Source organism: Hyaena hyaena, unplaced genomic scaffold (assembly GCF_003009895.1).
Source record: "Hyaena hyaena isolate Hyena2069 unplaced genomic scaffold, ASM300989v1 scaffold_645, whole genome shotgun sequence".
Lineage (NCBI taxonomy): Eukaryota > Metazoa > Chordata > Mammalia > Carnivora > Hyaenidae > Hyaena > Hyaena hyaena.
Genome location: NW_024081272.1, coordinates 312,084 through 337,143, shown reverse-complemented (window position 1 = coordinate 337,143; position 25,060 = coordinate 312,084). Strand labels below are relative to the sequence as shown.

Genomic DNA, 25,060 nt, shown 5'->3' with positions numbered 1-25,060 from the left:
AGAAATGTGCTTTTTACTTCATCTACATCCTCCACAGTAGTGAGCACTATGGAAATACATGCTAGTTAAAGGCTGAGTCAAGTATATTAACATCAAAGACAGATATAGAAGAAATATTAGTGTAAAATAATGGTATACTTTGATAAGTTAAAACTACTTGGAGAATATATGGAAAATTGATTGAGAATACATAAATGAAGTTAACACCATTTCTAAGATGAATATACATTCCTAATATGGAAAAGAAACTACAAAGGATATTTGAAAACCATGTGATGTGCAACTTCAAGAGACTGCCAGTATTCATCTGGAACAAAACTGGTCTGGACTAAAAAACAGTTACATATTCGTAGTGCTACAGTAAACAAGACCAGATAAGTGTTTTCACCAAGAAGATCTGAAAAACAAAACAAAACAAGTGATTGTAACATAAAAGTCAGGCAAGTTTCACTTGCATAATTAATGCTCTGGTTGGCCCCTTGCTTAGATTTTGTTAAGTCACTGTAGAGAACTCTGGCCTCCCTATACTCTGGCCTGTCCTGTCAAAGCAGGACTGAAAGTTATACAAGGGCCAGACTCTCACCATTGGGTTATTGCAACACCTTTCATCCTTTTTGGAACTAACAGTATAAAGAGAATAGTAAGATAGAAATACTGAAAAAAAGACTGGGTTAACTAAAGCCTGAGGCTAATGAGGTGTAATATCCTCTATGGGTAGCTAATGAAAGAAACCAGCTAACAAATTACTAAGAAGCAACTCTTCTATATTAGTCAAACAGTGGCATATCAAACGGTCCTCTGTATGTTTTTAAATAGCTTTTATTGATGTTTATGCAAGGTGCTCAGTTCATTACTTCATAATGCCCTATCTCATTTAATCCTCCAAATCATGCTAAAGGGTAGGTACTGGTCCCATTTTACCTAGGAAATTGAGACTTGTCCAAAGTCAAAAGGTTGTAAATGACTAAACAGGACTCAAAACCAGGTCTGTCTGCTGCATCCAAAGCCCTGCTCTTTTCCACAACTGGTCAGTCTGCAGGCTGAATACAGAGTTGTTTTTTTTTTAATGTCAATTTAGTTGCCAACATTTTAAAATCCGACTTTATATTAACAATCTATATTGTAGCATTTCAAAACTAAGAACTGACCCAGAGCTCAACTGTCAACACCTGGCTGGTTCTGAAATATAAGGTGCTTTAACTTATTTAGACCTGCCTGCCTGGCCTCCTGAGCATTTGTGTTTGCACTCTAATCCATTTTGAGTCTTTTGCTCTCCTTATAGGTTCCTGCCACTCTCCCTTTTTCTCCAGGAACACACAAGTATTTTCCAGACAACTGGTACATTCAACACAACATACATGCCCCATCTCAACTTTCACCTTTCAGAAACACTTAAAGAAACCTCCTGACTGAAATAGATCTGCTGAACGAAAACTTTGTGAAAAAACCCTTTTACTCTGTGGGCTGGGGCAGAATAAACAGTACACAGAACTGGCCCATGAACAGGTGATCTTGAATCCCTAAAAGTTCAACTATTTGTCCATCTCCCTCTCCCTTTCCCCGCGTCACAATCCTCCTCTTTGACTTAACAAAATGATTCTCCCCTTTCTTGGTCTCGGTTTTCCCGAAGAGAAACTCGGCATTCTTTCCAGCGCTTATACCGTGCTTGGCATATATAAGGCACTCAAATATTTATTGAATGAGAAGTCCATCTTTATATTAAATACCCTCTCCGACAGATCAAAACCCACTTGCTGGGGTGATTTTTCTCCTGTCAACACCATCACAAGGTACCAAAGAAAAGACAGAGGGGGCGATGGGAAAAATAAATGGGATAGGAGTCAGACTGTAACGCCCCCCCCCCCGCCCCCAATCCACGAATCAACCTCTCTGCGGCTACCAAACCTTAGGGAACTCCCGGTCTGGGTACCCCCTAAAATGGGGGTGGCTACGTCATGTCCATTCACTCCACACGGCCGCGGCAGAATTCACTGATGCAGAAAAGCACCGTGCAAGAGGGAAGGATCGAGAATCCGGTCTAGATCGCACGATTTCTTGGCAACCTGCCCAGCAGATGGAGCCCTCGCTGAGGGTCCTAGGCTTCCCGCCACTGCCTCGGAGCTCAGCGCCCGCACCCGATCACTCACCTCCGCGGCGCTCGGTACTATTCCGGGGACTGAGATACAAAGTTGACTTTCTCTTTCGCAGCTTCATTTTCTCGTGGGAGCGGTTCTGCAGACCGCGGAAAAAGAGTTGGCCGTCGCCACCCTCTTGCTCCATCCTGCACCTATTTCGATGTTTACTGAGGATCCCCTGGCATCTTGAATTAACACGCGTTGCTCTTCCGCTCACTAAGTTTGGCCACGGCAGCAGCCGTCGCTTGTGGGCGCAACGATAGCTGGGAAGAGGCAGATTCTTTACGCCGGCCGCCGAAGTTTGTCTTTCCTGCGGAATACCGCATATTTGTTTGCTGCTGTACGCTTTGTCGTGAGCTCGCCTGCATTTTCCTTTTGGCTTCTCCTTCTCGTGAGATTGCTGCCCGGCTTTGGCTTCTAGGTCTCTGCGCCCAGGTTTCTCTTCCGGAAACTGCTGAGAGGAGCCGGAGCGCCCTTGTGCGGAGGCAAGCGGGAGGCGGGGTCAGCGAAGCCGAGGCCGAGTGTTCGGGATGTGTCAGTGGTAATGATAATAGTAAACGTGTTTGTGTGACATTTCACTGTTTGGGCGATCGCACAATTACTGTTGAACCAAGTGGGCAGCGTACGGATGATTTAACCTGTTGTACAGATGTGGAAAATGAGGTTCGGAAAGGTTAAATGACTTGGTTAGGGTCACTTAGCAAGCTAGCGGCAAAAGGGGGAATCTCCGTATTTGGTGTGGTTTATGTTCCAAGGAGCTGACTTGCAGTTTTGTTTTGTTTTGTTTCTATTACACTCAGCAGGCGATTAACCATAGCATCCTTGATAAGCTATCATTTATATAGATTTCTTCTCCATTTTAGCGATATTAACGACAACCTAGTTTCTAGTACCGATTCTGCCACTAATGATTTTTGTAACCTCTGGGGCAGGTCTAGGTGACGCTGAAGGATTGCTATGAGAAAACATAAAAATCCTTTACCCTGCTTTCCTCTTTCATAAACATGTTTTCTCCAGAAACTATGGTGTTCTCAAGTATAACTTTCTGAGAAATACTGGAGTTTTAGCTCCTCAGCTTTTAAAAGTAAACCCAGCCAGATCTCCTTTATATTTTTATCAAAAGTGGATGCCAATTTTTTGTTTGATGTTTACTTGTACTTTCTAAAGCATCAAAGGGAGCTCATAAAATCTTTTAGCCTGTTTTTTAAACATTGTTTTTAGTCATACATATTGCCAAAAAAATAAAATAGTAAAAAAAAAAAAAAAAAGGGACGGGGGTGATAATAATGAAAAGTAACAATTCTCTGTCTTTTACTTACAGGTTGGATTGACAGTCACTTTTCAACTTCTGGGGAGCAATTTCTTTTAGTTTCTTTTAGCTTCATGTAGTATGTAAAGGTGTAAACAGTATGTCTCCCTCCCCCACTTTTGCCATTTTAACAATTGTCCATTTAAAACTATGGAGAATATGCTGTAATGGAATTTAGCTTTGTCTCACACCATCCCCAACCCTCATTTGCCATACTCCCTATATATTTCTTATTTTAGTTAAATCAAGTAATACGTACATATTATGATGAAAGTACTGTTCACTCTGGAACCAGGTAGTGACATGGAATCTTTTAAAAGGATATTGTGCTAAGTTACTGCTTTGCTTCCCATTTTCTTTTACACAGATGTGAAGATCTTTCCTGGATGTGGACAATAATTTTCAAAACCACTGTGTGGCAGAAGTAGTGAATGACATTTGTTGAAAAATGTTTGGGAGATTGACTCTTCCACAACTGCTTTTTGCTAGCATCCTTGGAATTGCTGGAGGAATGTATATTTATCAACCAATATTTGAACAATATTACCAAGATCAGATGGAATTTAAGAAAAAGTTAAAATTGACACAAGAATCAGAAGAGAAGAAAAATTAATACTACATGGAGTTGAACTGTAATTGTTTAAAGTTCTGTTGAAACTATACCTTGACTATAAATAATGTAGTAAAAACTTCTCAAATATATTTTAAACATAAATAAATCATAGGTCATGATTTTAAAACAACCATTGTCAATTTTAGTGTTTACTTTTATTTGCCATCTTAAGTCTTTTCACCAGGACATATTAATAATTTTTTTTAAGTACATAAACATGCATGGTGAATGCGAGTGGGGAGGGACAGAGAGGGAGAGAATCTTAAGTAGGCTCTGCACTGTCAGCACAGAGCTCGACTTGGGCCTCGAACTCACAAACTGTGAGATCACAACCAGAGCCAAAACCAAGAGTCAGACACTAACCCAACTGAGCCACCCAGGTGACCCTAGTAATTTTTTTTAAACTAAAATGAATGCCTTAAGGAGTATTTTGTTTCCTAGTTGAGGTTTTTTTTTTCTGGGAATGCAGCATATACAGGATCACGGGAAGATAGTCTAGACTATAGTTATAAGATAGCTGAGAATGTTGTTTATAGTACTGTTTATAGATGAAGTGAATCATGTCAACCACCTCAGGCAGAATGTCCCTCAAGTAGTCTGCAATTAGCCTGGTTTAATATACTTGAGCAGTCTTTCAGCCCCAGGCAGAATGGAGGAGTAAATTGATAATTGGGTTAACTCAGAGCAAGTTGAGGTTTTAGAGAAGATAGATAGTGTTATGTAGGATGGCAAATATGACACAGAATCTGTTTAACCTAAGCAAATTGGCATTAATAATGGTGGTAAAGGCGATTAATTTGTTATGAATCTGTTATTTATATAAATAATGTTTTGAAATTACTAGGGACTGATCATTTTTATTCTAACAGTCTTAAGCTTGTATTTTCAGTGAGAGCTATCAGTGTAATCACATGCACAAAATGCTTTATTGTTGCTTTTTCTTGAAAAGTAAATTTTATTAGAACTTTATCTATGTTGAATGGAGGGCTAGCATGGGTATTTTTTTAAAAAGAGCGAAGAAAAAATTACAAAAATAGTACGTTTATTAAAATATTCAAATGATACAGAAATGAACAGTGAAAATTATTGATGCATGTATTGATTTTATCAGTGCCTTCAGCAGTTTAGGGTGGGCTTTTGACATGGTTTTCCTCTTTGTGCGTAAAAATACACGTGAAAATTTTATTTCATCTACCAGGTATTACCATGTGACCGGTTTAGCTTTTCTTGACTACAGCTAGATTTTCTTGCAGGAATCTTTTCATTATGGGACCCAGGCTCAAGGAGCATCCTGTTTCTGGGATATGAAAATATAGGATTGAGAGACAGACAGACTGAGAGGAAACTGGAAATTGTAAGCTTCTGCTCAGTTGTGGCAAATGTCAAGCCTTGTCATATTCTTTTGGTTTATAGCATGTGACGTGGTCAAGGCCAGAGTCAAAGGCAGGGACACAGCCTTAAATACAGGGTGTAGAGTCAAGTCACATGACAATGGGCAGGAATATATTATCCTATTATATCCAAGGAATGATAATCCTATCAAGTTAAATTGAACTGCTTTTGATACTCCTGAGAATGATGGCATTGATCAGTTTATCATTTACATACCAAGTGGCAGAGAATGAGTTAATTTTTTTTTTCTAATAAAGATATTGCAGCCATTTAAATGAAGGTCACAATCAGATACCGTCGACATACACACAAAAAAGATGGAAAATAACAAGTGTCAGGTGCCTGGGTGGCTCAGTCAGTTAAGCATCTGACTTCAGCCCAGGTCGTGATTTCACTGCTTGTGAGTTCAAGCCCCGTGTCACATCGGGCTCCGTGCTGATGGCTCACAGCCTGGAGCGTGTTTAGGATTCTATGTCTCCTTCTCTCTCTGCCCCTCCCCAGCTCAAGCTCTGTCTCTGTCTCTCTCCTTCAAAAATAAATATTAAAAAAAGAAAAACAAGTGTCAGCAAGGATATGGAGAAATTGAAACCCTGATCTGCTGCTGATGGGAATGTGAAACTGCATTTGCTGTGGAAAATTTGGCAGTTTCTCAAAAAGTTCAGCAGTGTTACCATATGACCCAGTAATTTTACTTCTAGGTATAAATCCAAGAGAGGTGAAAACATGCCCATACAAAAATTTATATGTGAATGTTCATAGCATCATTATTATAATAACTAAAAGAGTGGAAATTATACAAGTGTCTATCAGTGAATGGATAAGACATTGTATTTCTATACAATATTAGCCATAATTAATGATATAGTGATACATGGTACAACATGACTAAACTTTGAAAAACATGAAAGAAGATGGTCACAAGAGACTCTATATTGTAGTTCCATTTATATGACCTGTCTAGAACAGGCAAATGCAGAGAAACGAAATAGATTAGTGGCTGTCAGGATGTAGGGTTTCTTTTTAAAGTGATGAAAATGTTTTGGAACTAGATAGTGGTGATCAGTAACAACTTTGTCAATATACTAAAAAACACTGAATTGTATGCTCTAACATAGTGAACTTTATAAGAACTCTATCTCAATAAAGCTGTCTTAAAAATGAAATAATAGCAGCTGCAATTGAGATAGTTCATTCTTTTCTGCCACAATCTATCTAGTCTGTTTTTTATGTGTGGTAAAATGAGATCGTTCATTCTTTTCTGCCACAATCCATCTAGTTTGTTTTTTATTTGTGGTAAAAAAAAAAAAATACACAGCATGAAATTCATTATTTTTACAGTCTTTATGTGTACAATTCAGTGGCATTAAGTACATTCACATTGTTGTGTAACCATTTCCATCCATCCTTCTCTAGAACTTTTTCCATTTAATTTCTGCAAGGCCCAGAGAGGTGAATTCAGTGGGGATATAGAGATTCTGTCCACATCCTTAAAATCTTTAAAGATGGCATTAATGTCTGCAGTTCTTTGCTTAAATAGTTTCTCATTTACTGTTTTAGCCAGAGAAAGAAGATCAGAGGCTTTCAGTTGGTTCTTTCTACAGTAAGGATTTGGTAGAGACTGAATGTGACACCCCTGGCAAAATTCTTATGTTGAAGCCCTAATCCCCAGTGTGATGATATTTGGAGGTGAGGCCTTTCGGAAGTAACTAGGTGATGAAGGTGGAGCCCTTATGAATGGAATTAGTGCCCTTATAAGAAGAGATACAGGAGAGATGATCACTCTCTTCACCATGTTAGGATTATAGCAAGAAGGTACAACTGGAAAAGGGCCTTCTCACCAGACACCATGAGCACATTGAATTTGGACTCCCCAGTCTTCAGAACTGTAGGAATTATTTGTTGTTTAAATCGCCCATGTTAGGATATCCTGTTACAGCAGCCTAAGGCAGCGTTCTTCCTAGAAGGTCAGTGATTATAGTGTATGATTCTTTCAATGTATTGTTGAATTTGGTTTGCTAATATTGAGAATTTTTGTATCTATATTCATCAAGGACATTGGCTTGTAATTTTCTCTTTTTTGTGGTATTCTTACCTGGTTTTGGTATTAGGGTAATGCTGGCCTTATAAAATGAGTTTAGAAGCATACCCTCCTCTTCAGTGTTTTTGGAAAAGTTTGAGAAGGATAGGTATTGACTCTTTAAATGTTTTGTAGAATTCACCAGTGAAGCCATCTGTTCCTGGGCTTTTGTTTGTTGATGTGTTTTTGATTACTGATTCAACCTCCTTACTAGTAATTTGTCTATTCCAATTTTCTCTTTCTTCATGATTCTGTGTTGGAAGATTATCTGTTTCTAAGAATTTATCCATGTCTTCTATGTTGTCCAGTTCATTGGCATATAATTGTTCATAGAAGTCTCATGATCCTTTATATTTCTGTAGTATAAGTTATAACCTCTCTTTCTAGTTTTACTTGTTTGATCCTTCTCTTTTTGGTGAGTCTAGCTAAAGGTTTGTCAATTTTGTTTTTCCTTTCAGAGAACCAACTCTTAGTTTCATTGATTTTTAAATTTTATTTTTATTTTCTATTTCATTTATTTCTGCTGTCATCTTATTTCCTTCTTTCTACTAACTGGGCTTTATTATTCTTTTCTAGTTCTTTGAGATATAAAGTTCATTTATTTGAGATTTTTCTTCTTGAGGTAGGCTTGTATTACTATGAACTTCCCTATTAGAACATATTTTGCTGCATTCCATGGATTTTGAATTGTTACAGTTACATTTTCATTTGTCTCAAGGTATTTTCTGATTTCCTCTTTGATTTTTTTTGTTGACCCATTGTTCAGTAGCATGTTGTTCAATTTCTACATATTTGTGATTTTTTTCAGTTTTCTTCTTTTAATTGATTTTTAGTTTCATGCCATTATGATCAGAAAAGATGCTTGATAGAATTACAGTCCTCTTAAATCTATTGAGACTTGTTTTGTGGCCTAACGTGTGATCTATCCTGGAGAATGTTTCATGTGCACTTCAGAATCATATGTATTCTGCTGCTTTTGGATTGAATGTTCTGTATTCACCTATTAAGTTGATCTGGTCTAATGTGTTGTTTAAGGCCAATCTTTCCTTATTGATGTTCTATCTGGATGATCTATCCATTGATGTAAGTGGGGTGTTAAAGTCCACTGCTGTTATTGTTGCAGACAATTTCTCCCTTTAGATCTGTTAATATTTGTTTTATACATAGGTGCTCTTATGTTGGGTGCATAAATATAATTTTTACATCCTCTTGTTGGATTGACTGCTTTTTCATTAGGTAATGCCCTTAGTCTTTTACAGTCTTTGTTGTAAAGTCTGTATTTTTCTTATATAAGTATAGCTATCTTCATTTTCCAGCTTTCTCTTCATTTTCATTTACATGGAATATTTGTTTTCATCTCTTCCCTTTCAGTCTATGCGTGTCCTTACTTCTGAAGAGCCTCTTTTAAGCAGTATACAAATGAGTCTTATTTTTTAAATCCATTCAGCTGCTGTCTTTTGATTAGAGAATTTAGCCCATTTACATTTAAAGTAATTATTGATAGGTATGTACTTCTTGCCATTTTGTTAATTGCTTTCCAGCTATTTTTGTATTTCCTGTCTGTTCCTTTATTCTGCTCTTTTCCTTGTGCTTTAATGATTTTCTTTAGTGTTATGTTTATTTTTTTCCTCTCATTATCTTTTGTGTATCTACAATAGGTTTTTCCTTTGTGGTTACCATGTGGTTCACATATTACAGCCTATACAGCATATTTTAAGTCAATAGCAACTTAAATTTTTACATATTCTATTTTTTTTTAATTTTTTTAATGTTTTATTTATTTCTAGGAGAGAGAGAGAGAGACAGCGTGAGCAGGGGAGGGTCAGAGAGAGAGGGAGTCACAGACTCTGAAACAGGCTCCAGGCTCTGAGCTGGCAGTCAGCACAGAGCCCGACACGGGGCTCGAACCCACGAACTGCGAGAATATGACCTAAGCGAAAGTCGGATGCTTAACCGACTAAGCCACCCAGGCGCCCCAAATTTTTACATATTCTAAAGCCTCTACTTTTTACTCCCCCTTCCATGTTTTTATGTTTTTTTATTAAAAAAAAAATTTTAGGGTTTATTTATTTTGAGAAAGAGAGAGAGTATGAGCAGGGAAGGAGCACAGAGAGAGGGAGAGAGAAGATCCCAAGCAGGCTCCATGCTGTCAGTATGGAGCCTGATGTGAGCCTCAATCTCACAAACTGAGAGTTTATGGCCTGAGCCAAAATCAAAGAGTCAGATGCTTAACTGATTAAGCTACCCAGTTGCCCCCACATTTTTTAACATTTTATTTATTTCTAGGAGAGACAGAGAAAAAGAGACAGCGTGAGTAGGGGAGGTTCAGAGAGAGAGGGAGTCACAGACTGAAACAGGCTCCAGGCTCTGAGCTGGCAGTCTGCACAGAGCCTGACGCGGGGCTCGAACCCACGAACCGTGAGATCATGACCTAAGTGAAAGTCGGACGCTTAGCCGACTAAGCCACCCAGGCACCCCTATTTTATGTTTTTGATGTCATATTTTACATCTTTTTATTTTGTGTATTTGTTAACTAATTATTGTAGTTGTGTTTGCTACTTTTGTCTTTTACCCTTCTCCTACTTTTACTATATATTTGTCTTCACCAGTGAGATTTTTACTTTTATATATTTTCTTAATTTTTTTAACGTTTTATTTATTTCTAGGAGAGAGAGAGAGAGAGAGAGCGTGAGCAGGGGAGGGTCAAAGAGAGAGGGAGTCACAGACTCTGAAACAGGCCCCAGGCTCCGAGCTGGCAGTCAGCACAGAGCCCGACGCAGGACTCGAATCCACGAACCACGAGATCATGACCTAAGCGAAAGTCGGACGCTTAACCAACTAAGCCACCCAGGCGCCCCTACTTTTATATTTTCTTGTTATTAGTACATTTTCTTTTCTTTTCTAAAGAAATCCCTTTAACATTTCTTGTTAAGTTAGTTTATTGATGAGATCCTTTAGCTTTTGCTTATCTGGAAAAATTTTTATCTTTCCAATTTTGAATGATAGATTTGCTGAGTAGAGTATTCTTGGTTGGAAGGGTTTTTTCTTCAGCACCTTGAATATAGCATGCCATTCCCTTCTGGCTTGCAAAGTTTCTGCTGAAAAATCAGCCAATAGTCTTAAGGGGTTCCCTTGTACATAAGTTTTTTTTCTCTTGGTGCTTTTAAGACTATCTCTTTAACTTTTGACATTTTATAATGTATCTTGGTGTGGATCTCTTTGGAGTTATCTTGTTTGGAGCTTCCTGTACCTAGATGTATGTTTCCTTGAACAGGTTAGGGACATTTTCAGCCATTATTTATTCAAATAAGTTTTCTGTCCTTTTCTCTTTTCTCCTTTTGGGACCCCTACACTACTAATGTTATTCTCCTTGATATTGTTCTATGAGTCTCCTAATCTAGCTTCTCTTTTTAAATTTCTCTTTTCTTTTTGCTACTGTGTTTGAGTGAATTCCATTGCCTTGTGTTACTGGTTACTGATCCATTTTTTTGTGTCTTCAAGCCTGCTGTTGAATCCTTATAGTGTATTTTTCAGTTCACTTATGTTCTTTAGCTTTGTGACTTCTGTTTAGTTCTTTCTTATATTTTCTGTCTCTTTTTTGAAGTTCTCACTGTATTCATCCATTCTTCTGAGTTTGGGGAGCATCTTTATGCTTATTACTTTGAACTGTATCAGGTAGATTGCTTTTTTGCATCTCATTAAGGTTTTTTTCTGAGGTTTTGTCTTGTTCTTTTATTTGGAACATACTTTTTCTGTTTTCTCATTTTCCTTGACTCTTGATGTGTGCTTCTGAGTATAATGTAAACTAGCTACCTCTTGCAGTCTCGAAGGAGTTGCCTTATGTAGGAGGTGGACCTTGTTGTTCAACTTTGCCCTAGGTCTTATTTGTTTTTGGAACCTTTGTGATTGCTTGAGTAGACTGATTTATTCTTTATGGGTTCCAGTTGTTGATGGTGTGCTAAGACCTGTGATCTCAGTCAGCACCTGGGTTCAGGCTGATGGAAGCCAGAGTCTTAGGCAGCAGCTTTTAACATATGTAAATACATATAGTCCTTTGGCACACAACTGTAGACCCTGCTGACCTCTAGACCAGCAGATCTGGAGGTTTCCCTTGGGTACAAGTTGTAAAAATCAGGACTTCAGATGAGTGTATAAACTCCTTTCGGGGAGGTACCAGTAGGCTCACCAGTGATGAGGCCAAGGGAGGGTGCAAAGATGGTGATTCCCTGCCTACGTTCCCAGGTAGTCTGTAGATATCTGACAAACCTAAAGCCTGAACGTCGGGTTAAAGCTACAGAACCAGTAAATAGGCCTTATCTACAGGCAGATAGGGGTTGTGTTTTGCTCGGTTTTCTATATAGTGCCCTTGGTATAGTAGCCTGCCCTGAAATGTTTTTCCAGTTTTTACAATCCCATGGTGCTGCAGGAACACAAACCTTTTGGCCACCAAAGACAGGTATTCCAGAGGTGCTCCCTGTGTGGAATGTGTTTACCTGCAGGCTTTAGCAAGGCCTGGGACAAGTGCTGGGAACAGGAAATGCCTGTAGCTTTAGTGAGTGGGATTCTTTTATTTCTAGTTGATAGTAGGGAGACCTGTTGCAGTAGCATCTTCAGCTCTCAATCTCAACCCATAAAGGGCAATGACCATTGTTCTTTTCAAAGATGTCAGGCCTTCTCACCAGTGCCTCAGTGAAAGGAGTATCATCAGGGCCTTCCATGTAACAATCAGGTAGTAGTTTCTTCAGTCTCATCACAAATCCATTCTAATTCTTTTTTTTTTTTAATGTTTTATTTATTTCTAGGAGAGAGAGAGAGAGAGACAGTGTGAGCAGGGGAGGGTCAGAGAGAGAGGGAGTCACAGATGGAAACAGGCTCCAGGCTCTGAGCTGGCAGTCAGCACAGGCCCGACGCGGGGCTCGAACCCACGAACCGCGAGATCGTGACCTAAGCGAAAGTCGGATGCTTAACCGACTAAGCCACCCAGGCGCCCCAAATCCATTCTAATTCTAAGATCATCAGAGCAGATAGAGTAAAAGAGTGAGAAAGCCAAAAAATTGATTTTTAAGTGGGTCACTAGATTTGATCCAATGGGATTTCCTAAAGAGACTTTTGAAAAATTTTTTTTTAACTATTGTGAAATAATGTCACACTTAAAGAAAAGTTACAAAAATAGTACAAAAATTTTCACCTACTTGTTACCCAGATTCCACAAATGTTAATATTTTACTACATTTGCTTTAATCCCTCTCCATATATGAGTACTTACACATGAACACACACATTATTGTTTTTCTAAACCCTTTGAGAATAAGTTGCCCACATGATGCTGTTTTACTACTAAATATTTCAGTGTGTACTTCCTAAAAACAAGAATATTGTCTTTCATAATTACATTGTAATGATCAAGATCAGGAAATCAAGATGGATACAATATTATCTAATCTCAGGTTTTATCCAAATTCTACCAAGTCCTTTTAATGCCCTTTAGGTCAATAGACAATTTTTTTTTCTGGACTGGGAACTAATCCAAGATCACATTGGACTTGCTGGATCATATGGTCATTCTGTTTAACATTTTGAAGAACTGCCAAACTGCTTTCTAAAGTGACTATTGTTTTACATTCCCACCAATAATGTATAAGGGTTTCAATTTCTCCATATCCTACTAGCACTTTTAATTTTTCTTATTTAAAAAAAGTTATGGCCAATCTAGTAGATATGAATGAGATCTAATCTTGGTTTTGATTTGCATTTCCTTATTGACTAATGACATTGAACATCTTTTCATGTGCTTGTTGATCATTTTTATAATTTCTTTGAAGAAATGTCTTCATGTCCTTTGCCCACTTTTTAAGTGAGTTGTCTTTTCTATTCTAAGAGTTCTTTGTTATATTCTGATACTATATTCTTATCAGATATATGATTTGCAAGTATTTTCTCCTATTTTGTATATTGTATTTTCACTCTTTTGACTGTATCCTTTGCTAAACAAAATTTTAAATTTTTGATAAAGTCTAATTAACCCATTTTTCCTTTGCTGCTTATATTTCTCATATTAGATCTAAGAAGCCATTGCCAAATCTGAGGTAATGAGGATTTATGCCTATGTTTTCTTCTATGGGTATTATAGTTTTAGTTTTATAATTTAGGTCTTTGATCTATTTTGAATTAACTTTTATAGATGATGTGAGGTAAGGGTCCAGGTTTATTCTTTTGCATCTGAATATCTAGTTCTCCCAGCACTATTTTTTGGAGAGACTGTTCTTACCTCATTGAATGGTCTTGGCATTCTTGTTGAAAATCATTTGGCCCCAGATTTATGGGTTCATTTCTGGATTCTTATGTCCATTCCATTCATTTATATGTTTATTCTTATGTTAATACCACATTGTTTTGATTACTGTAGCTTTGTATTAATTTTTGAAATCAGGAAGTAAGTCCATCAATCTTGGGTTTGTTTTTTCTTCAAGATTGTTTTGGCTATTTAAGGTACTTTACAATTTAATATGAATTTTAGGATCAGCTTTTCCATTCCTGCAAAAAATCATTCCTTTTGGGAAGGATTGTGTTGAATCTGTAGCTTCCTTTGGGAGGTATTGCTATCTTATATAATGATGAACGTGGACTATCTTTTCCAAGCCATGAACATGGAACATCTTTTCATTTATTTAGGTCTTCTTTAATTTCTCTCAGTGGTGTTTATAGTTTTCAGTGTATAAGTCCAGCACGTCCGTGGTTAAATTGATTCCTAAGTTTTTTTTTTTTTTAATGCTACTTCACATAGGACTTTTTCTTAATTTCCTTTTTATATAGCTCATTGCCAATGTATAGGGAAAAAAACCTGATCTGTATCATGCATCTTTGCTTATTTCACTTATTAGCTCTAATAGTTTTTGGGGTTTTGTAGATATTTTAGATACAGTCATATGCCTGTTGCTTTTTTTGCAAAAGGGTATTTAGAATTCAAAATCTGGGTGCTAAATGTACTCATAACTACTGTGATATAATTGCTTTTAGATCTTAGAGGACAGTACTGGAAAGTACATACATACATGCTATCAGTATATAATTCTGTTCCTATCTAAATCTATGTGTTAAAAATGAGTTTTTTTGTTTTTTTTTAATGTTTTTTATTTATTTATTTATTTATTTATTTATTTATTTATTTCTAGGAGAGAGAGAGAGACAGCGCGAGCAGGGGAGGGTCAGAGAGAGAGGGAGTCACAGACTGAAACAGGCTCCAGGCTCTGAGCTGGCAGTCAGCACAGAGCCCGACGCAGGGCTTGAACCCACGAATAGCGATATCATGACCTAAGCGAAAGTCGGACGCCTAACCGACTAAGCCACCCAGGCGCCCCTAAAAATGATGAGTTCTTGCTGATATCTCCAGTTTCAATCCTATTAGTGATACTGGAAACTGGGATTCTGCGTGTTTCAAGCAGCAGCCTACATTGTCACAGAAGCCCCAGGATGGGAAGCAAGAGGTATATTGTGACCAGTTCTGTGATTAGAGTAATTGGAATAGAGAGGATTTTGACTTGGTATACAAAGTGTGCCCAATATATTCAGTCTCTGTAATTAGCTTTTTCTCTTTTCCTTTTTACTTCTCTGGGCACTCCTTTTTCAGACTTCTTTTACTGAGTGATCCTCTGGGTTTTTTACTAAGCCCCCTCTTTGCCCACTTAGTACTTTTTCTAGACTAGCTCACTGACTTCCATGTCTTTGAGTACCCTTTGTGCAATAGCTTCAGTCCATGTCTTCTGTGCTTCAGATCAGCCTATTCAACTGCATACTGAACAGTTTCACTTGTATGTTCTCCTGATGCCAATATATCACAGTTAAAATGTCCTAAACTTGTTCATTATGCCCTAATTTTACCCTATTGCAACAAGGCTCTCTTCCTTTTGCTCAAAGGTTCCTTCCTAGTTGCCCAAACCAGAAACGGGCATTTCCATGGATTTCTCCCTCTTCCTCACCTACAATCAAGTCTTCTCCATTTACTCTCCTAAAAATCTCAAATCTGTTTATTCATCTTCATCCTCATGGTCACTGTCTTAAACTAGATTACTGTTATCCCTTACTTGGATTCCAGCATGCTAATCGGCCTCAGAAACCCATTCTTAGCCTTATAGCCATTTAGAAAATGAGTTCTAAGTTCTAGTCCTGGCTGTGTCACTCTCAGCTGTATGACCTTGATCAGGTTGTTTCATAGCTTTAAGGCTCCGTTTTCTTATCTGTGATACAGAGACAGGAATAGTACTTATTTCAGAGGGCAATTTTGAGAAGTATATGAAGGGATAGATGCAAAGTTCTTAGCATATTGGCTGATTCATAGTAAGTGGTCAACAAATGTTAGCTAGCTATTATCATTATAATCATTCCAGGGTTCTTAAATCCAGCCTCTGCTTTTTCTCCAGTTTCTTCTCTGATCGATTCCTTTTATTCAGTTTTTCAGCTTTTCTGAACTTCTTTCAGTTGCTCTAATATCTGATGCCCTCTTTTGCCTCCAGGTCTTTCCTCTGCTCCTTTTCCTAAAATTCTCTTCCCCTTCATCCTCCTACCTTATTTACTCTTCTTAATTTATGCATCAGTTTCTCTTGGGAATTTTGATTTGGTATCATTTATTTGTGTTCCAACAACTTTAAGTTCCCTTATCAGGGATCTTATCTCACCACACTGGAGTTAACTGGTTACTTGTTAGTCTATCAAGCCACTGAGTGTAGGGACCAATTTACCTTGTTCACTATTGCATCTCCAATTCCTAACCTGGATTCATTCAGTGAATGAAAAGATAATGAATGGGCCACATTAACATTGTATGTTTTTTGATCTCCTGCTTGGTTAACTCCTGGTCACAGCCCTGCTTGGCTTCAGGAGTGGGGAGGATTGAAAGGGAAAACTGTCCTTGTAGCATATCAGCTATTAGCAGTTGCTGCAATAATTGCTGGCCTCCCAATTATTAGCTGATCAGTAACTCCCAGCACTGTTCCTTTACACATGAACTTTTCCTGTCTTACCTCCACAAGTCTTATGGCCTTTCTTACCTGGGGAACATCCTTTGACACTATCGCCCTATGATGAAATCTGTTATCTCTAACTCCGAGATTACTCTGTTATATTTGCCTGGAAATAATTAGATTAAATGCATATTCAATATTTCACAATTTCATATGGTTTATCCTGTCTGCAATTTTGTCAATTGGACATATATCTGAGAAGCTAATTATATTGCAGTGCAAACTGTGAATAGCTGCAGACTGGAAGGATAAGGGGGTTGGGCAGGTGGGCCTGGAACGGCTCGAATTTGTGGTGGAAGAAGACACAAATCAGTGAGATGGAACAGATGGTTAAAGGACACAGCTGCAGGTCCAAACAGGGGCACACAAACCGGTCCGCGCTGAAATAAGGAAGACGCTAGGGGGCAGCAAAGGTCCGCAGATTTCTCCTTACAGCTGCTCTTTACCTTGCTGTAGTTTGCCTTTTTTTTTTTTTTTAAACGAACTGCTCACTTAAAATTTAGAGTGATTTTATAATTCGAGTTAGACGGAGCAGAGACCTCGTTTGTCATTTCTTTTCAGAAATATATATATTTTTTTCCTGCCAGAGTTTACCTTTTCTCTATCCTATCATTTCCAAGAATACCAAGGCTTTCCCTTGCCTCAGGAAGGTCAGGTCCAGGCGGATCCGAGTGAGTTGCTGGCGGGCTGGACGGACGGTGGCAGAGCCGGACGTTCGGCGCGGATCCGCCCTCGGGAACCCGGACCAGGGAGCACCTGCAGCAGGCGCATACTGGGCCTGGGAACGCCAGCTGGGCCGATTTTGAAGCTGCTCTGCACCCGTGGCTACTACGGTGGAGACACTGAGACGATGCCCTGGAAAACAGCATTAAGAACACGGCTTTTGGGGGAGGAGATTTGGCGAGAGTCACCAAAGCACACCTCGCAGCTCGCGGGCCCCAGAGACGTTTATAAATGTGACCCCTGTGCCTCAACACGAAAACAATTTTCTAAGGTTTCACACTTTCCAGGAAAGGGCGGTGGACACCTGATAAGGGCCAATGAAGCGTGCGGGGGGGCCTTTTCGTGCTCACGAGAGGAGCCCCGCGGTAGGTGCGGCAAGGGCGGCGGGCCGGCAAAGCTGCCCCGCCGAGTCGGGCGGGAGTGCTCCCTGAGGTGACAGGAGGAAGCGGGAGGTGGCGGGTGGAGAGGAGGTTCCGCCCCCACCTCGCTCTCCTCTACGGGAAGTGATGTGAGGCCCGACGGAAAATAACCCGCCGAGAACCCACAAGGGCCGGCAACGGGCGCGCGCGCAGGAGGAGCGGCGCGCGGACTGCGGGGTGGAGCCAGGTGAGCCGGGCTGCTGCGGGAGGTCCGGGAGGCGCCGCGGGTCCCCGGCTTTGGGGGGCTTCCGATTCAACCCGGAGGGCGACGCACGGTAGCCGGCGAGTGGCGGGGCTGGCCCCGGGGCTGGCCAGGGAGGCTGCGATTCCTCCTCCAGCTTCTGCGCCTCTGAGCCCGCCGGAAAAGTTGCTTTGCCTCTGGCAGGCGCTCGGCACAGACCCTACGGTGACAACCGCCGGGGGTGGGGGGCAGCTTGAGCGACGTGCCGCTTAGTTGAAGTTCCAGGTTGGCTCGGGGCTGAAGGCTTCTCCGGGTGGCATCCAGGAGCGAGCGTCCCCGTTAGTGGGGAAGGAAACTTCACTGGCAGGAGAGGAGGAAAGTCCGAGACCTCCTACACTGCCCCATAGCTCCTTCCTCCCTCCTGTTGTTTTCAGCTTAATTACTGAACGTCTTTACACCCTTGCTGGTAAGGGCCTGGACAGCACATTCGCTGGGTGAGAGAAGGTTCTCCAGTATCCTGTCAGTCAGACCGAAAACACTACCTGGCAGCCAAGCCCTTGGGTCTTGACTCATGGTAGGACTGACGTGGAGACAGGTTTTGGTAACTCTTGCCAAATCCTTCTCTCTCTCCCAGTAGATCACCAATTAAGCAAAGTTAGGCCTGAAATGAAGGAACCCTTGTGAGCCCTTGACTTCATCTTCCCAGCCTTTTGGCTCCTGCTGGCCACTAGGCCACATGGCCTCAGAATGTTCTGCCACAGGGCCCTCTTCCTTACCTCTGTGGGCTAACAGCTGTTTCCCCCCCCCGGCTTCATGAAGTTTCACTTTATGTTTGGCTCCTCACCCAGATGTGGGGTTGGGGGAGTAGTGTTATGTCCTATTAGTTTTCTGTAATTATTGCTGATTTAATTTGCTGGTAGCCCATTGTTCCTATCCCCTCCCCCCTTTTTCTGCCCTCTTAAAAACTTATTTTAGGGGGAAAACAGTCTGGAAAACTGCTCTGCAGATGATTAGAAATTAAGAAAGGTTAATAAAATGCTGAAAGAACCAAAGATCATTCTTTATGTTAGTTTTCACCTACTTTCTTCCTTTTCTTCCTTCCTTTTCTCTTCCTTTGTCTCTCTCCTTTCCCTTTTCTTTCTTCTTTCTTTCTTTCTTTCTTTCTTTCTTTCTTTCTTTCTTTCTTTCTTTCTCCTTTCCTTTCTACCTTAAATTCCATGGCTTGCCTTGATTTTTTATTTTGATGAAGTATAATTAAGTTTCTCTTTTGTTGCTTGTGCTTTTAGTGTCAAATCTAAGAAAGCACTTCTGAACCTAAAGTCACAAAGATTTATGCCTGTGTGGTTGTTTGTTTGTTTTTTTAAGCGTTTTATAGGAACGCCTGGGTGGCTCAGTCGATTAAGCATTCGACTTCGGCTCAGGTCATGATCTCACGGTTCGTGGGTTTGAGCCTCACATTGGGCTCTGTGCTGACAGCTCAGAGCCTGGAGCCTGTCTTCAGATTTTGTATCTCCCTCTCTGACCCTCCCCTGCTCACGCTGTCTCTCTTTCTCTCTCAAAAAATAAATAAAACATTAAGAGAAATTTTTAAAAAGCGTTTTATAGTTTTAGCTCTTACATTTCAATCTTTGATTCATTTTAAGTTTATTTTTGTGTATGGTGTGAGGCAAGGGTCTAATTTAATCCTTTTGCATGTGGATATGCAATCCTTCCCTAGGACAATTTGTTGAAAATATTATTTTCCCCCTTTGAATGGTCTTGGCACCTTTGTTGAAATCATTTGGCTGTTCATGTGGGGGGTTATTTCTAGACTCTTAATTCTATTTATTGATTTATTTGTCTATCCTTATGCTAGTATCCTACGATCTTTATTATTGTAGTTATGTAGTAGGTTTTTTGAGGTTTGGGAAGTGTGAGTCTTCCCATTTTGTTCTTCTTTCTTTGAAATTGTTCAGGTTATCCTGGGTCCCTTCAATTTTCATATGAAATTTAAGATCAGCTTCTCAGTATCTTTTGCTTTGGTTTTAGAGCAGATTTAATGGTTTTGAAGTGGGCCACAATCTCTAGGAACCAGACTCTCTATTCCCCTCTCCTAAATCTGCTTTCACTTGGTCTTTCCCATCTCGGTTAACGGCAACTTCACTCTTCTAGATTCCCACACTAAACACTGTGGAGTCACCTGATTTCTCTTCTTTTTCTCATTCCCACATCTAATCCTTCAGTAAATCTCCCTGGCTCTACTTTGAGAAAATATAGTACACATGGGATAAAAACCATTTCTCACCATTTCCACCGCTTTTACCAAGATCCTTTCATTTCTGTCATAATCTTTTGGATTACTGCAAAAGCCTCCCACAACACCCCCCCCCTTCACCCTCACCACTCTACAGTCTGTTGTAAACATAGCAGCTAGAGTTCATTATGCCACTCACTCCTCTGTTCACAACTGTCCAGTGGCTTTTTATCTCAGAAGAAAAAGTCCTCATTGTGGCCTGCAAGCTCCTGATGTGCTGCGTGGCTTCATCTTCATTATCCTCCCCTTTGCCTGCTCGGCTTCATCCACACCTTAAGACTGTTGCTTTTGCTCTTTCCTTTGCCTGGAATCCTTTTCCTTCAGATGTCTGCATGACTTTCTCTCTCATTTCGTCCAAGTCGAAAGTCATTTCTTTACAGAGGCTTTCTTGAACCATCCTATGTAAAATAACATTCCTCACCCTACCTATCATTTTTTTGCCCCCTTACCTTGCCTTATTTTTCTTTAGAGTATCTATAGCACTGTCATCACACACACACACACACACACACACACACACACACACACATGCAAAGCTATTGTTTCCCACTGGTAGAATAGGCTTCATGAAGATCAGGAATTTGCTTGTTCTGTGGTGTGCATAGCACCTAGAATGGCTTCTGGCACATATCAAGCTCTTTAAAAAATGTGTGTTGAAAGAATGAAAAGGGAATGAGAGACTGAGAAATGGGGATCACTCTACTGTTGCTTTCTCTCTGTTCCTTCAAACTTCACCTAAGAGAAGCTATGTCCAGTTACACTAACATCTCCTCTGTCTCCCCTGTTCTATCCTCCTATTCCCCCAAGAGAATTGCTTTGGGTTCTTCCCACAGTGGCAGTGGGGAACCCTCTTCTCTGTGGCCTGGGCAGACTGTGTGGGGGTACTGAGTACCTGTCTCCAGGTATACTGCTTCTTGTGCTGAATTCAAATTCAAGAAATTCATTTCTTGATGAATACTTTGCATTATGGTGAATTAATCCTTCTCTGGCTTCTAACTGAAATTGCAATTCTGAGACATTTTGACATTTAATTACATAACTACTTTAGACTGGAAACTGTTTATGTATATTAGTGTCTTACATGTCTTATGGCTAGATTGTAATATCCTGGAGGCAGAGCATGACTTCAGCTCACTTTTTGAGTCTTATACTGCAAGGTATCTTAGATAAAAGAAATGTTCAATAATAAATTCTTGCTGAAGGTACCAATAAGCTAATGAATAAACCTGGATTTATTTTTATCATTGGAAACTTCTAGTCCATATGTTTAATTTTTCTTAGCCAATAGCTGTAAATATCTTGTTTTAGTCCACCTTATCCTGCTGCTTCTGATAGAGCAATATTGGCTGCAGATTCCTGCTGCCCTTTCTCAGTGAGAATTAAATTACTCAGCCTAGAGAGTATAGTAATTAATCTTGTAAGTTATTTAAAAATTCAATCAATGTTCCATTATTATTTAAACTATATCTATATTTGCAAATATGGAAAAGGATTATTTTTACATATATATGGGATATATATATATACACACATATATACGTGTATTTCCCCTAATGAATTATATTTGAATCTCCCAAAAAATAAAACAGAGCTTGCATTTTAAGTCTGACCCCCTAACTAACTAGATGTGGGTAATCCTCTCACAATGTAAATGTGCATCAAATTATCATGAAGTACACTTTAAATATGTGGAATTTTATATGTCAATTATACCTCAATAAAGTTAAAATTAAAAACAATGTGAGCTCCTAAGAAGCAAGATTGTGTTGCCATTATTAAAACAAGATTGCTTTCTGAAGAGAGTAATTTTTCCCTTTCACTGCTTTCGCTTTTTATGCTTTGTGCAGTTTTTGCTTGAATCACATTTATTCCTCTGCCTCTTGGTGAGGAAGTTTAAGTTTATGATCTGGTTTCTCTTGAGCTGATTACCTTGGGAGCAGACATGAGCTCTGAATTGGAGGAAGAGATAAAGGCTTTGTAATTAACTTTATGTCCAGAGAGTGAGATATCTAGTAGAGCAGCGAGCGTCCAGCTTGTTTGCCCTCCAGTCTGGTCATGCAGCACAGAAGGTATACCGCATTCTCTTCTTGTATTATTGAGGTCTACTAACACTCTTATTTTATTTACTGTTAACTAAAATTTGTTGCTCTGTTGACTCAAGAGGAAAGTTGAAAATTATTTCTCCATTTATTTATTTATTTATGCCTCTATGTGTGTTACTCTTTTTTAACTTTGTTTAAATAAAAAATATTTGGCATGGGGCCCTACATGGGGCTTGAACTCATGACCCTGCAATCAAGGCCTGAGCTAAGATCAAGAGTCAGCTACTTAACCAACTAAGCCACCCAGGCACCCCTCTGTATGTGTTATTCTTGAAAAGGCCTCCCATTTTGTGCCTCAGCCACCTCAGAAGTACTCACATATATGGAACCAGACTTTTGATTCTTAAAATTGAACTTCTCATTTGTGGTTGGAGGTAGGGTGCTAGATTTAGCAAGAAAAAAAAAAAAAGAAATTTGCATTTTTTAACGTTTTTTATTTATTTTTGAGAGAGAGAGCATGAGTAGGGGAGGGTCAGAGAGAGAGGGAAACACAGTATCTGAAGCCAGCTCCAGGCTCTGAGCTAGCTGTCAGCACAGGGCCTGATGCCTGATGAGGGGCTCGAACCCATGAACTGTGAGGTCATGACCTGAGTGGAAGCCGGATGCTCAACCAACTGAGCCACCCAGGTGCCCCAAGAAATTTGCATTTTGAATAAACAATGAATAATTGCTTACTATAAGGATGTTCTATAAATACTTATACTAAAAACCTGTTTTTATGAAATGCAAATTTAACTGGGGATCTTGTATTTAATCTAGCAACTCTAGTCTGGTAAACCCATGTTTATGTGTAGGAAATGCATTGGTTATGATAATGTCCAAAGAATGACCAAGCTACGGCTCATTCTGGTAACAGCATATGTGTCTATCTTGTGTCTATCTTAAGGACAGAGAGGGGGTCCCGGATGGCTCAGTCGGTGGAGCATGCGACTGATGATCTCATGGTTGTGTGTTCGAGGCCCACATTGGGTGTAGATTAGTTTAAAAAAATAAAATCTTTAAGGACAAAGAGAACTTGTAAATTCAAGGAGTATAAGAAATGGAAGTAAGTTGAGGAAAATTGAGTTTTACTTTAGTCTTTCGTAACTAAGGAAATTCACATTCACAGACATTAAGTCACGTTGTAAGATCACAGAGTTAGTGGCAGAGTCAGGACTGAAACTCCAGGCACAGTGGTTGGTCTACTGCATAATGTCTTCCGTAAGATATCTGTCTATCATCTATCTATCTATCTATCTTATGTTTTCATGTTGACCCTTAATCACTTTTTTTTTTTTAGTTCCAGTAAAGTTAACATACAATGTTATATTAGTTTCAGGTGCACAGTTTAGTGATTCAACAGTTCCCACCCTTAATCACTTCTGTTGTCACTCTCCCGTAATCACTCCCTTATCATGCTTTCCCTTCCAGTCCCCAGATCCAAAGGTGGCAGGCACATGAGACACCCTTGTCTTTTCTCTGAGATCTACATGACTGTTGAAAGCCACGATTTGGCTGTATTCCCTGTGACAGTGCCAGAAAGCTTGTCATTCAATGTGTTTTTATTCTTTTTGAGGTCTTGTTAATATTTTTGTCCCTCTAAAATTTTTATCATAAGATCCTTTGATGCTTTTTTAAGTCCACAGTAACCAAATGTTGTCTTACTGACAAGCTCCTTGCTTTGTGGCCTACTCCTATGAAACTGCTTACCCTCTTGCCTTGTGGCAGAAATATGGAAGATACATGGTAAGGATAAATGTGTTAGATAGATAGACATGACTTGCCTTTTAGAGATGTGTTGTTATAAAACACTGTTGTTTTTTATTATTTAAAATTTATGTGTACCTATTTAAGAAAGCAGCTTTGAAAATAAGCATGCTTCCTCTGCCACTAGAATACCATATTTCAGAGTCACTAATCTTGTTTTTTCATAGATTCATTGATTAATTCATATAAAGCCTTACCAGTTGCCAGGTCAAAGCATAATAATAAAATTGGTTGCCAAGAGACTGAAAAATCTGTTCTTTTTTATTAACTAAAGTTCATCTATCCTGCCCTGATCCCACCACATGGATGGCTGGTTAAATCTTATCTGGGTATGACTGGTTACTTATCTCCTGTGTATTTGTATCATTAAAAACAAAGACAGGATCTCAGTCAGCTAACTAAACCTTATGATAAGACATATTTTTTCTTGTTATACTAGCCCTAATATGGGGAGGAATAAGACATATACAGATAGTTCATGACTTAAATGTTCATTTGAGTTACCCAAGAATTTTATGTTTTTATTATTTAAATTTAAAAACATGTTTTATTATTTATTTTTGAGAGACAGAGAACAAGCAGAGGAAGGGTAGACAGAGAGGGAGACATGGAATCCAAAGCAGGCTCCAGGTTCTAAGCTGTTAGCACAAAGCCTGATGTGGGGCTTGAACTCACAAGCTGTGAGTTCATGACCTGAGCGGAAGTCAGATGCTTAATCAACTGAGCCACCCAGGCACCCCTGAGATACCCAAGAATTTTAAAATTTAATCAAAGGTGGTGGTGAGGGTTTCTTTGTTTCTTGAAACATGTGATTAGTTTTCATAACAAATCTTACCACTACAAGGGAATGAACCCAAGAATGAGTAAAAAGGTCTAGCAGACCTTGAAAATGTACGGTATTGTTCCAGGTAGATACTGGAGACCAAGTGTGGCCAAACAAGCTGCTGGCTGTTCCTGATGAGGCTTTTGCTGCCAGGGGCAAGGCCAAGTCTCCATTGCCCTGCTCTGCTTAGCAGTGAAGTGGGTTGTGGTGCTTCCTCAGGGAGTGACTCA

General features: G+C 39.5%; 3 protein-coding genes across 8 annotated transcripts in view; 2 read left to right on the top strand and 1 right to left on the bottom strand.

Annotated features, from left to right (window-relative positions):
• PIGB (phosphatidylinositol glycan anchor biosynthesis class B) overlaps window positions 1-2,365 on the bottom strand; it is a 36,878-nt gene extending 34,513 nt beyond the window's left edge. The window contains exons 1-2 of one of the 2 annotated variants that reach the window (XM_039216572.1): window positions 2,148-2,365; window positions 262-397 (exon numbers count right to left, since the gene is read on the bottom strand). In XM_039216572.1, coding sequence (XP_039072503.1) covers window positions 262-397; window positions 2,148-2,280 — 269 coding nt within the window. In that variant the 5' untranslated portion in view covers window positions 2,281-2,365. Of the gene's footprint in view, window positions 1-261; window positions 398-1,905; window positions 2,001-2,147 lie in introns of those variants that run through there. The other variant, XM_039216573.1, reaches the window with a different exon arrangement.
• A 62-nt stretch (window positions 2,366-2,427) lies between these two features.
• On the top strand, window positions 2,428-4,187 carry PIGBOS1 (PIGB opposite strand 1). Of its 2 annotated transcripts, none has more exons than XM_039216579.1 (2): window positions 2,428-2,676; window positions 3,812-4,187. In XM_039216579.1, exon 2 carries the CDS (start codon window positions 3,893-3,895, stop codon window positions 4,055-4,057), a length of 165 nt encoding a protein of 54 aa, XP_039072510.1. In that variant the 5' UTR covers window positions 2,428-2,676; window positions 3,812-3,892; the 3' UTR covers window positions 4,058-4,187. The 2 variants fall into 2 exon arrangements, with proteins under 2 accessions (XP_039072510.1, XP_039072509.1); XM_039216578.1 differs by having other exon boundaries at window positions 2,428-2,798.
• A 13,590-nt stretch (window positions 4,188-17,777) lies between these two features.
• Window positions 17,778-25,060, top strand: part of RAB27A (RAB27A, member RAS oncogene family) — an 81,479-nt gene continuing 74,196 nt past the window's right edge. For all 4 annotated transcript variants that reach the window (XM_039216584.1, XM_039216586.1, XM_039216588.1 and 1 more), the window contains exon 1: window positions 17,778-17,872. The gene's annotated coding sequence lies outside the window, so the exon portion shown is untranslated. The remainder of the gene's footprint in view (window positions 17,873-25,060) is intronic.

Excerpts from the sequence above, each read along its gene's own strand:
- PIGBOS1 (XM_039216579.1), top strand. The coding sequence starts at position 3,893 with ATGTTTGGGAGATTGACTCTTCCACAACTGCTTTTTGCTAGCATCCTT.